This window comes from Microcaecilia unicolor, chromosome 3, assembly GCF_901765095.1.
Source record: "Microcaecilia unicolor chromosome 3, aMicUni1.1, whole genome shotgun sequence".
In the NCBI taxonomy this organism is placed as follows: Eukaryota; Metazoa; Chordata; class Amphibia; order Gymnophiona; family Siphonopidae; genus Microcaecilia; species Microcaecilia unicolor.
Window position 1 is genome coordinate 390,883,155 of NC_044033.1, and position 12,228 is coordinate 390,895,382.

The 12,228-nt window shown below is 45.0% G+C and overlaps 1 protein-coding gene across 1 annotated transcript in view; it reads right to left on the reverse strand.

Moving 5' to 3' along the window:
- ELP3 (elongator acetyltransferase complex subunit 3) overlaps positions 1-3,376 on the reverse strand; it is a 221,960-nt gene extending 218,584 nt beyond the window's left edge. Inside the window, exons 1-2 of the mRNA XM_030198697.1 lie at positions 3,209-3,376; positions 1,308-1,407 (exon numbers count right to left, since the gene is read on the reverse strand). Of these exons, the coding sequence (XP_030054557.1) occupies positions 1,308-1,407; positions 3,209-3,227 (119 nt within the window). The 5' untranslated portion in view covers positions 3,228-3,376. The remainder of the gene's footprint in view (positions 1-1,307; positions 1,408-3,208) is intronic.
- Between the last annotated feature and the right edge of the window lie 8,852 nt (positions 3,377-12,228).

Here is a 12,228-nt window from a genome sequence, read left to right on the forward strand (position 1 = left end):
TTCCAGGAACTTATCCAAACCTTTTTTAAACCCAGATACACTAACTGCTGTTACCACATCCTCTGGCAACAAGTTCCAGAGCTCAACTATTCATTGTGTGAATAAATATTTTCTCCTATTTGTTTTGAAACTATTTCCACATGATATCACTGAGTGTCCCCTGGTCTCTGTACTTTTTGAAAGAGCGAAAAATCGATTCACTTTTACCCGTTCTACACCACTCAGGATTTTATAGACCTCAATCATATCCCCCCTCAGCCATCTTCTTTTCAAGTTGAAGAGCCCCAACCTCTTTAGCCTTTCCTCATATGGGAAGAGTTCCATCCCCTTTATCATTTTGGTTGCTCTTCTTCTAACCTTTAATTCTACTATTACAGTATTCTTGGTCTTATTTGCCATCCCTTTCCTAATAAGTCCTAGCATTCTGTTTGCTTTTTTGGCTGCCGCCACACACTGAACAGAAGATTTCAGTGTACTGCCTACAATGACACCTAGATCTTTTTCTTGAGTGCTGGCTCCTAAGGTGGACCCTGGAAACTATGATTTGGATTATTCTTCCAAATGTGCATCACTTTGCATTTGTCCACTTTAAATTTCATCTGCTATTATGTATTATTTACTATTGAAATATAGTTAAAAAATTAGAATGGTCAAGAATGTAGCAAAATAAAAATAGCCCCACAAAGTAGAGTAACAAGTACACCACTACAAAAAGGGTGTAAAGAAAAGGGAAAGTAGGTGAGCTTCGTGAAACCCAAAACAGGTTGAGGCAAAATAAGGGCTTTCATTATAGGTCTATAAAACACAAAGACTTGAGTAGGCTTGACTCGACACGGTGCCATGTTTTGGCATTACCACCTGTGTCAGGAGTCTGTTAGCATGTCAAACATAGTGTATGTGGGGAATGTGGAACATGAAGTCTTCCAGCTAAAAGCATGATAAAATCACTTAAAAATAGCAATATATAAAGTACAGCCAAAATGTCTACCAAAAGGGTAGTGTTGGAAGTTCCATCAAGCTCCCCTACTTCCCTTTCTTTACAAGAATTTAATGTCATTTTTTTCATCTTCTTTACTCCAAAGGTACGTCTACTCTGTTGCAAATTCTCCTATAATCCATAAATTAGCGCACTTTCCCCTTCTAGCTTGAAAAGACATCAAAGAGGGCAGGGTATAGTACTAATCCCTAAGACACTCTCACCCCAGTACTGTTGCTCATCCAACTTCTTATTCAATTTAAGTATGAAAATGAGCAAAGGAAATTCATCATACTAAGAAACCACATCTTGCTCACTTACTGCAACTTACTTGTTTAGATTGATGTCTTTTCCCTGTTCATGGGCTGCAATTAGCTGTTTTATGACATCTGCAATGGTCATCATCATCAACTCAGCATGGCTGAGATCTCCTGAAAACAAAACATAACGAATTGCATTCAAGTGTCAAATTTCTGACTTATTCTCTTGACTTCTTACTGACCCACAAGTAAGGCTTGCCTCACTAAGCTTTTTTTTTTTCCTTTGGGTTTTTTTTTTTCTGGTTGTTGTTTTTTTTATAGTTGTGCACAATTGTTTAGACACCGCGATCAAAATGTATGTTTCACCGAATCCCTAAGTGAACAGAAGTTGATACAGTGATAATATGAAATTTTTCATCAATAAAGATACTAAAGAATCCTTGTGAGCACTGGGCATTTTGTTTGGTTACAAAGTAAAATATGTCTTCTTCCTGCAAATTTTAAAGCACAGATACTACTTAAATACAATTTCTTTTTTTTTTACATATTCAAAACAATAAAATAGCAAATACGTCCGTGCTCCCTTTCAGTTTATAATACATATATTCTTTGGCAGAAATAACATTTCCAGTTATCAGCTTAGAATCTTTCAATTCTTGCTTCAGGAATTTTTCCCACTCTTTTTTGCAGAATTCTTCTAGCTCTGAAATATTTCTTAGGTCTTCTTGCATGCACCAGGTGGATGCAGCCCTTCTGTAAGAAAACAGTGCTGGATTGAGGATGAAGCCCTTCAGAGGGGAAAAAAAGTGCTGGATCCAGGGGATAGGGCTCTACTGGGGGAATGAGTGCTTGATCCAGGTGGATACAGATCTTCTATAGAGAATCAGCAGGGTCACCAAGAGGCAGAAATGGGCCCGGGGCAGGCCCACTGCAGTCACAGTCACCGCTGCCTCCACATGGAGCGAAGCTGCCACCATCACTGCCCCTTGCTTTCTCACTCAGGCTACCACCACCCCACCCTCTCCTGCGTCAGTGCATTTACTACTCCCCGGCCTCCAAGGGAGATCCAGAGCTTGGGTCTGTCTCGGTCTCAGTGGCGTTCCTTGGTAGGCTGCCACCCAGGGTGGATCACCGCTGCAGTCGTCTATTTCCCCCTGTGAGCAGCACAACATCCCCTTCCCCCCCCCCCCCCCCCCCCCCCCCCCGGTACATCACCTCTAAGCCCCCCCCCCTCGCATTCTTCTTACCTGCTGGGGTGAAGGGTGCAGCCAGCTCCGCTAGATCCCTGCTCCTTCTGCCCCAGAACAGGAAGTAACAGCAAAGGGAGCTGGGAGCCAGTGGAGCCAACAGCTGCTCCCTGCACCCCTCCTGCAGTGTGCACCTGGGGCAGACTGCCCCCACCCTCGGTTCACTACTCTCTCCTGCATGCCAGGTCCGGGTTATCACATTAATGCCAGGCCTCCCCTTGGAGGTAGGGCCTGGGGAATTTTGTCCCCCCCCCCCCCCCCTCAGCAACCATGAAAATCAGTGCTAGATCCAGGAGGATGCAGCCCTTCTGGGGGGGAATAAGTGCTGGATCCAGTCCACAAGAACCCAAATACACCATGAAGAAGCGATGGGAGAAGATAAGAGTTGCCAACTCGCCTGACAAGGTTGATTCAGCCCTGGGTTGACCCCATTGCGTACAGGGACTTCTGATTTCCCTACTGCATTCCCTAGAAAAAGAAAAGTAAGACTACAAGTCTCTGCGAGCAATGGGGACAACCCAGGACTGGATCAACGCAGTCAGGCGACTCTGGGTCCAGTTGGAAACCCTAGAGACGGATCAACTGATCAGCCAGTGGTCACCAAGCAACTCCTAGTCACTGACAGCTCCGCACATGAGGCCAGTTAAAAACCACCAAGAGCTCCATAAAACACCGCCTCCACCCCACACCTCCTGAGACCCGGCACAAGGGCCGCGCGCACTTACCTTTCTTCTTCTGCTTCATAGTTGCTGGCTGGTGCAGGTAGATGCCCTCAAAGCGAAAGCGAATGCGATTGCGATTGCGATTGCGATTTCTCCCGAGCTACTTTGCGTGCGCACGTGCGGGGCGGGGAAACAAAACCAGCAACAAACCCCACCACCAAGCGAGCACCAGATACGTCACTGCCGACTATCTACAGGCACCGAAAAGGGACAAACTCAAATACGCAAAGCGCGTTAGGACCAGCCAGATGCGAATTCAATAGTGCAGATAGAACTGCGCTTGCGGTTAAGGAGCTGCGCTTGCGAACTTACCATTTTGAAGCTTCCTGGGCTGTCACTGCCCTCAGCCTGGAACTGAGTTTTAGTACGGCACTCAGCACTGATGTGAAGTTGTGAACGGATGGACAGGGGTTAGATGACAGGTGACTTTTTGCCATTTTCTTCACAAGAGGAAATAAATTTCAACTGTACATCTTGATCTGTCTTCTGCTGCCTGCTAATAATTTGGCAGGGAACATTTCGTTCTGTCAAATGAGCCCACAAATGATAGTATTAATTCTGAACGGTAGGTGGCAGCAGACCACCGTCCCTAAAAACAGGAAGGCGTGTTCTGTGTTCCACAGTGCCAAAACAATTCAGTTCAGAAATGCAAAAAAAAAAAAAAGCTCAGGTTTACTGTAGCTAGTTCCCCCCCCCCCCAGAAAGGGTTATTTCCAAACAGATATAACTTCCTAGAACAGCGATGTTGTAGTCGTAGCCGCTATTCCGGAGTACACCTATTTGGAATAGTTCAGAATACTGACCTCGTCTTCTGCTCTCTAAGAGCAGAAGAGGAATTTAAACTAAAATTCAGGATTTTATTGATTAAGGAGAACGAACTCAGTTTTTGATTTTGTTAAAACGATTTTAATATTGAAGCTTAAGCTTTTAAAATAAACATCAACTCAACCCTTTCTCACAGATCATCGAGCTTTGGTCTACTCTATTAACAAAACACCTAATACCTTTCTTTTTTAATATACTTTTTGTCTCCCTACAGGAAAACAAACATCAACTTTCATCTGTAGCACTATCAGATAAGTGTCTCTTTTCTTTAACCTTTCTTTTAGTAGTATAAATGTTACTGTGTATTTAAACCACGGCCACGGGAATGTATTTTACCAAGAATTTGATTCTTTGTTCTTGCTTTTCTCTTTCCACAGGTTTCTGGTAATTCCTCTTTTCACAAGAACTTAAGGTAAGTATATTTTGTTATTTTCTCTCATGTATTGCTATGTAAGTTTCTTTGCTACTAATTTTCCTTTGCTTAATGTCACCAGTTACTTAGCTGTAGTAGTTTTCTCTTTTCTTTTCCCGGATGTAGGCTTGCTTGCATTGGAGCTCATGGGTTGTCCAGTTTTCTTCACTCTTTCTGCAATCTTCTTCCTACACCTCACAACATTCCACTGACAGCACAGCTCTCAACATTCCACCTCACTGCTCCCACTTTACACACTTAGCCTTTTAAAATTCTTTTCCCTTTTCAGTGTGTAATTTCCATAAAAATTTGTTAATTCTACTCAACCCCGCTTTATAACCTCCCTCTTACATTAATTAAATTTTAATTACCCTCTTACTACTACTACTTAACATTTCTAAAGCGCTACTAGGGTTACGCAGCGCTGTACAATTTAACATGGAATGACAGTCCCTGCTCGAAGAGCTTACAATCTAAAAGACAAATGTACAGATAATCTGAAAGGTCAGACAGATTGGGGCAACCTATATGTTCGAAAGGTTAGGTTCCGAATGCAGCATTGAAGAGGTGAGCTTTAAGCAAGGATTTGAAGATGGGTAGGGAGGGGGCTTGGCGTAGGGATTCAGGAAGATTGTTCCAAGCATAGGGTGAGGCAAGGCAAAATGAGCGGAGCCTGGAGTTGGCAATGGTGGAGAAGGGTACTGAGAGGAGGAATTTGTCTTGTGAGTGGAGGTTACGGGCAGGAACGTAGGGGGAGATGAGGGTAGAGAGGTAGTGAGGAGCAGCAGACCGGGTGCACTTGTAAGTAAGGAGGAGAAGCTTGGATGCGGTATCTGATCGGAAGCCAGTGAAGTGACTTGAGGAGAGGGGTGATATGAGTATATCGGTTCTGGCGGAATATAAGACGTGCGGCAGAGTTCTGAGTGGATTGAAGGGGGGATAGATGGCTGAGTGGGAGGCCAGTGAGGAGCAAGTTGCAGTAGTCGAGGCGTGAGGTAATGAGAGCGTGGACGAGAGTTCGGTTGGTGTGCTCAGTGAGGAAAGGGCAAATTTTGTTGATGTTGAAAAGGAAGAAGCGACAGGTTTTGGCAGTCTGCTGGATATGCGCAGAGAAGGAGAGGGAGGAGTCGAAGATGACCCCGAGGTTGCGGGCAGATGAGACGGGGAGGATGAGGGTGCCATCAACTGAGATAGAGAGTGGGGGAAGAGGAGAAGTGGGCTTAGGTGGAAAGATGAGGAGCTCGGTCTTGGACATGTTCAGCTTCAGGTGGCGGTTGGACATCCAGGCAGCAATGTCGGACAGGCAGGCCGATACCTTGGCCTGGGTCTCTGAGGTGATGTCTGGTGTGGAGAGATAGAGCTGGGTGTCATCAGCGTAGAGATGATACTGGAAGCCATGAGATGAGATCAGTGAGCCTAGGGAAGAGGTGTAGATAGAGAAGAGAAGGGGTCCGAGGACAGATCCCTGGGGAACACCAACAGATAGCGAGATGGGAGTGGAGGAAGATCCATGAGAGTGCACCCTGAATGTGCGGTGGGAGAGATAGGAGGAGAACCAGGAGAGGACAGAGCCCTGGAACCCAAATGAGGCCAGAGTGGCGAGAAATAGATCGTGATTGACACTATCAAAAGCGGCAGAGAGATCGAGGAGGATGAGGATGGAGTAGTGGCCTCTAGATTTGGCCAGGAGCAGTTCATTGCAGACTTTAGAGAGTGCTGTTTCTGTCGAGTGGAGAGGGCGGAAGCCGGATTGGAGTGGGTCGAGGATGGCATGAGAGGAGAGAAAATCAAGACAGCGGCTATGAACGGTGCGTTCAAGTATTTTGGAGAGGAAGGGTAGGAGAGAGATGGGGCAATAGTTGGAGGGGCAGGTAGGGTCAAGTGATGGTTTTTTGAGGAGAGCTGTGACTAGGGCGTGCTTGAAGGTATCAGGGACAGTTGCAGTGGAGAGAGAGAGGTTAAGGATGCGACAGATGGAGGGGTTGACAGTAAGGGCGATGGTGTTAAGTAGGTTGGTGGGGATGGGATCAGAGGAGCAGGTGGTGCATTTCGAGGAGGAAAGAAGGCGGGAGGTTTCATCCTCAGTGATCTCTGGAAAGGAGGAGAAGGAGGCCTGGGTTGGTTGGTTGGTTGAGGGAGAGGGTTAATGGGTGAAGAGGGGGGGTGGGGGGGGTGATGGCTTGGTAGTGAACTCAAGGTTGATCTTTTGCACTCTTATTCATGCTTTTCACTCTCAAACTCACAAATTGTAGAAGGAGCACTTTCCTCTCAAAGCAGTCACTTCCTCTAGGGTTCCCTTCCCACCCTCAATTATTAAAACTTCCCTTTAAATATATTTTCCTTCCTTTTTCTACTCAAATCACCACTCTTTCACTCACAACCAGTGCAGCACGTCCTCTCTCACTGGGAACCAAACTCACTCTGCCAAACTGTCAGAATCAGCGTTTCCCAGGTTACGGAATCCCCGCTTGGGATTCCGCACCCCCTTGTCCAATCAGAGACTACCCATGGTAACGCCCCAGATCCTACCCTGTTTACCAAAGAGTTCATCTTATTAAGTACCCCAGTAAACTGTTTAATTATGGAACAGCCTCATCTGGAGTGATTTTATATTTGTTGTGATTTTACTTGGAGGTGCCAACGGATTTCCATAAGCCTTGGGGCATTTAAAAGCTATCTTTCTGTCAAGTATTTGTGGCCTGGATTGACCACTGTTGGAAACAGGATACTGAGTTAGGTGGACCATTGGTCTGACCCAGTATAGCTATTCTCCACTACTGCCAACTCCAGACTTCGCGCCTTCTGTCTCGCTGCACCCTACGCCTGGAATAAACTTCCTGAGCCCCTACGTCTTGCCCCATCCTTGGCCACCTTTAAATCTAGACTGAAAGCCCACCTCTTTAACATTGCTTTTGACTCGTAACCACTCGCCTCCACCTACCCTCCTCTCTTCCTTCCCGTTCACATTAATTGATTTGATTTGCTTACTTTATTTATTTTTTGTCTATTAGATTGTAAGCTCTTTGAGCAGGGACTGTCTTTCTTCTATGTTTGTGCAGCGCTGCGTAAGCCTTGTAGCGCTATAGAAATGCTAAATAGTAGTAGTAGTAATGTTGTTATGTTAACATGGGTGGTTTAATGCCTTCTAATCCCCTAGACATGCAATTGGATCACATGCAGAAGCAGAGCAGGTGCTACATCCGTTTCACCTTCCTCCACTTGGCATATAATTTTCTATAATGGAATCTTGGCGCCAAGATGCTGTTCTAGAATTAGCGCTCATCACACAGCACTGAAATGTCTAACTTGAGACACCAAATTATAGAATTATCCCCTAATCCTTCCCCAACCCTACTGTCAGGAACACCTCCACTTAGACTGGATAAACAGCACTTAGAGGCTGTCTGTGCAGACAGCATGAGGCCAATATTCAGACTGCAGGAGGCAGCCTGGCTAATTTCTCACGGTCAGCGGTGAGACTGAATATTCAGTGCTGGGCCATGTCCAGTGACCGACATTAAATATCCGGTTTAACTTTGACTGGTTTAAACTTAACCAGCCAAGACACTATTCAGCACTAGCCAGTTAAGTTTAAACCAGCCAAAGATAGGCCTGCTATTTCGGCAGCTCAATTTGGCCAAACTTAGCCAATGATGCGCTGAATCTTATCTGATAGCCAGTTATATTGCACAACATAACCGGTTAGCTGCTAAGGGCCAGATTCTATATATAGCGCCTGAAAACTCGACACTGAATACATTTCCACCTAAGCGTATTCTTTAAGTGGCCCCTATATTTAGACACAGTATATAGAATATGCTTAGTTAATATCAGAGCACTTAAAACTATGCACATCCACTTACACCAAGGGAAATGTGGCATAAATGCTAGTGCATAGATTTAGGCGCACATGGGCCTATTCTATAACAGTGCGCATAAATTGTGGAACAGCCATGAAATGCTCATTTCCCCACCCATAACCATGCCCCTCTTTTGGCTACACACAGAATTTAGGCGCAGTGCGTTACAGAATGCACGTAGTGAGTTGTGCGTATAAATTCTAATTATTGCCAGTTTGTGCTCATTATTGCTCACTAAGACCTGTTATCAATGCTGATTAGCTTGTTAAGCCAATTAAGTTATGCGCATTGTATAGAATATGCCTGTATTTTAGTGCAGAACTCTAGGCACAATATATAGAATCTGGGAGTAAGCATTGACTGGGAATATTCAACGAGAGATATTCGCAGATAGTCAGTTAAGCTCTATTTAACCGGCCAGGAGCCGTTCCTGGCCAGTTAAATATCGCTGAATATCAGGGAGGGGTATGTGCATAGTTTTATGTACATATATTCCAGACAGCATTTAGAAAGCTTATTTCTACAACTAAAGCACTATTTAAGGCACAGAAATGCCTTTTAAATTACCCCACAATGAGAGCAGTTTTTATACTGCCCATATAAATGTAAAATTCATGGGCACCTCTTTTTTTGTGTGGGTATTTTTTTTTCTGACAAAAATAACATATGTAAAAGTATGTATGTTATTGCAGTCCCTGCTCTAACTCCGCCTCTGGCAATGCCTCTGCTAAATGTGGATAACAAGTGTTATCTTCTGTAATTATATCCACATAACAGTGGGCAAGTTTTAGAAGAAACAATTCCAAGGTTAGCATGTCCTCAATATTTTTCATGGCTAATGTTGAGGGTGTCTCCATAGTCTTCCTGGCTTTCAGGAAAGATTCCACTAAGAGGTGTTATTCTTTCAAATGGAGATTTGCTGTCTAATGTGAGGGCAGGGCCTTAGATCCTATTTCTTGCCCTACACAGACCCTGCTTGAATACCTTCTACACCTTTCTGAGTCTGGTCTCCAGACCAAGGTTCACCTCTATTCAATTAGTGCTTACCATCACTGTGTGGAAGGTAAGTCCATCTCTGGATAGCCTCTAGTTGTTTGCTTCATAAGGTTTGTTTTTCACAAAGTCCCCTATCAAACCTCTGCCTGTGTCATGGGAGTTCAATATTATCCCCACCCAGTTGATGAAAGCTGCTTTTGAGCCACTGAAGTACTTGACATAGAAGATCTTGTTTTTGGTGACCGTTACTTCAGCTCCCAGGGTCAATGAGCTTCAAGCCTTAGTAGTAGATCCACCATACATTAATTTTCAGCATAACAGAATAGTTCTGTACACACACCCTAAGTTTCTGCCTAAGGTAGTGTCGGATTTCCATCTGAACCAGTCTATCATTCTTCCAACATTCTTTCCCAAACCTCACGCCCATCCTGGCAAAAGTGCACTGCACACCTTGGACTGCAAGCAAGCATTGGCCTTTTACTTGGAGCGGATTAGGCCCTACAGACAGTCCACACAGCTTTTTGTTTCTTTTGATCCCAACTGGCTAGCAGACTGCATTCCTTTTACTTATGCCCAAGCTGGGCTGACTCTTGAGGGTCATGTCAAGGCTCATGTCAGAGCCATTGGCTGCGTTGTTAGCCCAATTAAGGTCAGCCTCTATAGAAGAAATTTGCAAGGCTGCAACGTGGTCTTCATTCCACACATTCACATCTCACTATTGCCTTGAGCAAAATACCCTACGCAATGGTTTGGACAGACAGTTCTGCAGAATTTGGGGTCTAGAATCCAACTCCACCCTCTTAGGCCTGTTTTGTTCCATTCCAGGCTGCACTCTCACACAGTATGTATATAGTTTCAGGTTGATTAGTATTTTGAACTCACCTTTGCGCATTCCAACTGTCCTACTGTTGTTGTTTTCAGTCAGCCTGATAGGGATTCCCACATATGTTAACATGGCCTGCTTGTCCATGGAGAAAGCAAAGACACTAACTTGTAGCAGGTATTCTCCTAGGACAGCAGGCCATTAATTCTTATACACCCTCCCACCTCCCCTTGGAGTTGTTTTTGTAAAGCTATTATACTGTACTGCTGGTTCTGTGCTCTCGCAGCGGGTGGGGAGGCACTCACGCATGTTCAGTGGGGCGCTGGCATGTGGCTCTTATATTCCTATACGCTCTGCATTCCGCACCGGGCAATGTGGATGATGTCACCAACATGTGAGGATTAATGGCCTGCTGTCCTCAGAGAATTCCTGCTTAACATATGTATACTATGCCATTTACACATGCTCATACATTTACACATGTAAACAGAATGACCTCCAATATATATTTAGATAATATACATGTCTTGATTGACAAATTGTATGGCTTTTTAAAGATTGTTCATCTGTTGTTCCCTATTACGTACTTTTGTGCACTTGTATATATAGTATATTTGTATGTATTAGGTATTGATTGTATTGTGTGTTGACGCCTGAAGAGAAACTTGGTAGGTGAGACTATACTGTGGGAAGGGAAGGGGGATGGGATTTGACATACTGCCTTTTTGTGGTTGCAATCAAAGTGGTTTACATACATTACACAGGTACTTATTTTGTACCTGGGGCAGTGGAGTGTTAAGTGACTTGCCTAGAGTCACAAGAAGCTGCAGTGGGAATCAAACACTGTTTCCCTAGTGCAGGCCACTGCATTAACCACTAGACTACTCCTCCGCTCTATTGTGAATCTGTAGGGAAAGATAAGTTTGGAAAACAATTATACATCTTCATGTGTAAATAGTGGTATTTACATATTCATATGTATGTGTCTGGAATATGGCTCACATGTATAGTAGTTGCTGGTACTTCTATCTGCACTTTCAAACATAATCACTGGCACTCGTGCGTGGAAGCTGCTGAGTAATGTCCTTTTCTTTTTCTGTATGTGTAGGTTCTTGAAATTGATGTGTCTGCTGCATGTGTCAGCAAACACACGGGTAGGTGCCCTCATACATATTTTACAAGAGACTCGGCATTCAGCACAGCGTTTTTTGTAAAATATTGGGGGAATTATGAACCTCTTGACCTGGACATCTTAATTCCTACCTTAACGCCATATGCACAATGGGGTTTCACAGCAGTTATTTTTTGAATAGTATTCTATATTACTATTAACTCCCTGCTGCTCTATCACCCACTGCAAGGATGAGAATAGAAGAACAGTAACTGTCCAAACAGTAAAAGACAATGGAAGAATACAAGAATTACAAAATGGAAGTACTTTATTGGTAAGTGTCGCGTCTCTCGCGCTTGACGCGCTCTCGAGGACCTTGGCATACCTTCAGGCTTCTTCCCCGGGAGCGCGGGGTTTGTGAGTCCTTTAGGCAAAATCACCTTCCAGGTAGAGAGGAGATAAGACTGGACCGGAACTCCGGACTGGAGTTCTACTCCGGAACACTCGGAACTGGAACGCACCGGACGGGTGCGCACTGGAGTGGGGCCCACTGAACTGGACACACTGGGGTGGCCCCACTGGACTGAAACATACAGGAGTGGAACCCGCTGGACTGGAACACACTGGAACGGAACCCGCGGAACTGGAACACCCTGGACCTAGACTTCACCTACACTTGACTGCCTCCCCCTCGGGTTGAGCCCTCAGGTTCTGGCAGCCGGTAGGACTTACAGAAACAGCAGGAATGAAGGTCCAGGGGTGCCCCCTGGCACCTAGGCGAAGGCAAGGCAGACAAGCCGGGTCTGTCCGGGTTCTGGCAGTCGGCAGGATTCAACACTGTCTCTGGAGGTGGCTAGCAGGACGGCTAGCTCAAGTCACTGTCTCCGCAGGAGGGCTAGCAGGACGGCTAGCCTAACACTAGGAACAAACACAGTCTTGGGATAGTGGCTAGCAAGGGCGGCTAGTCTAACACTAGGAACAACCACAGTGAACTAG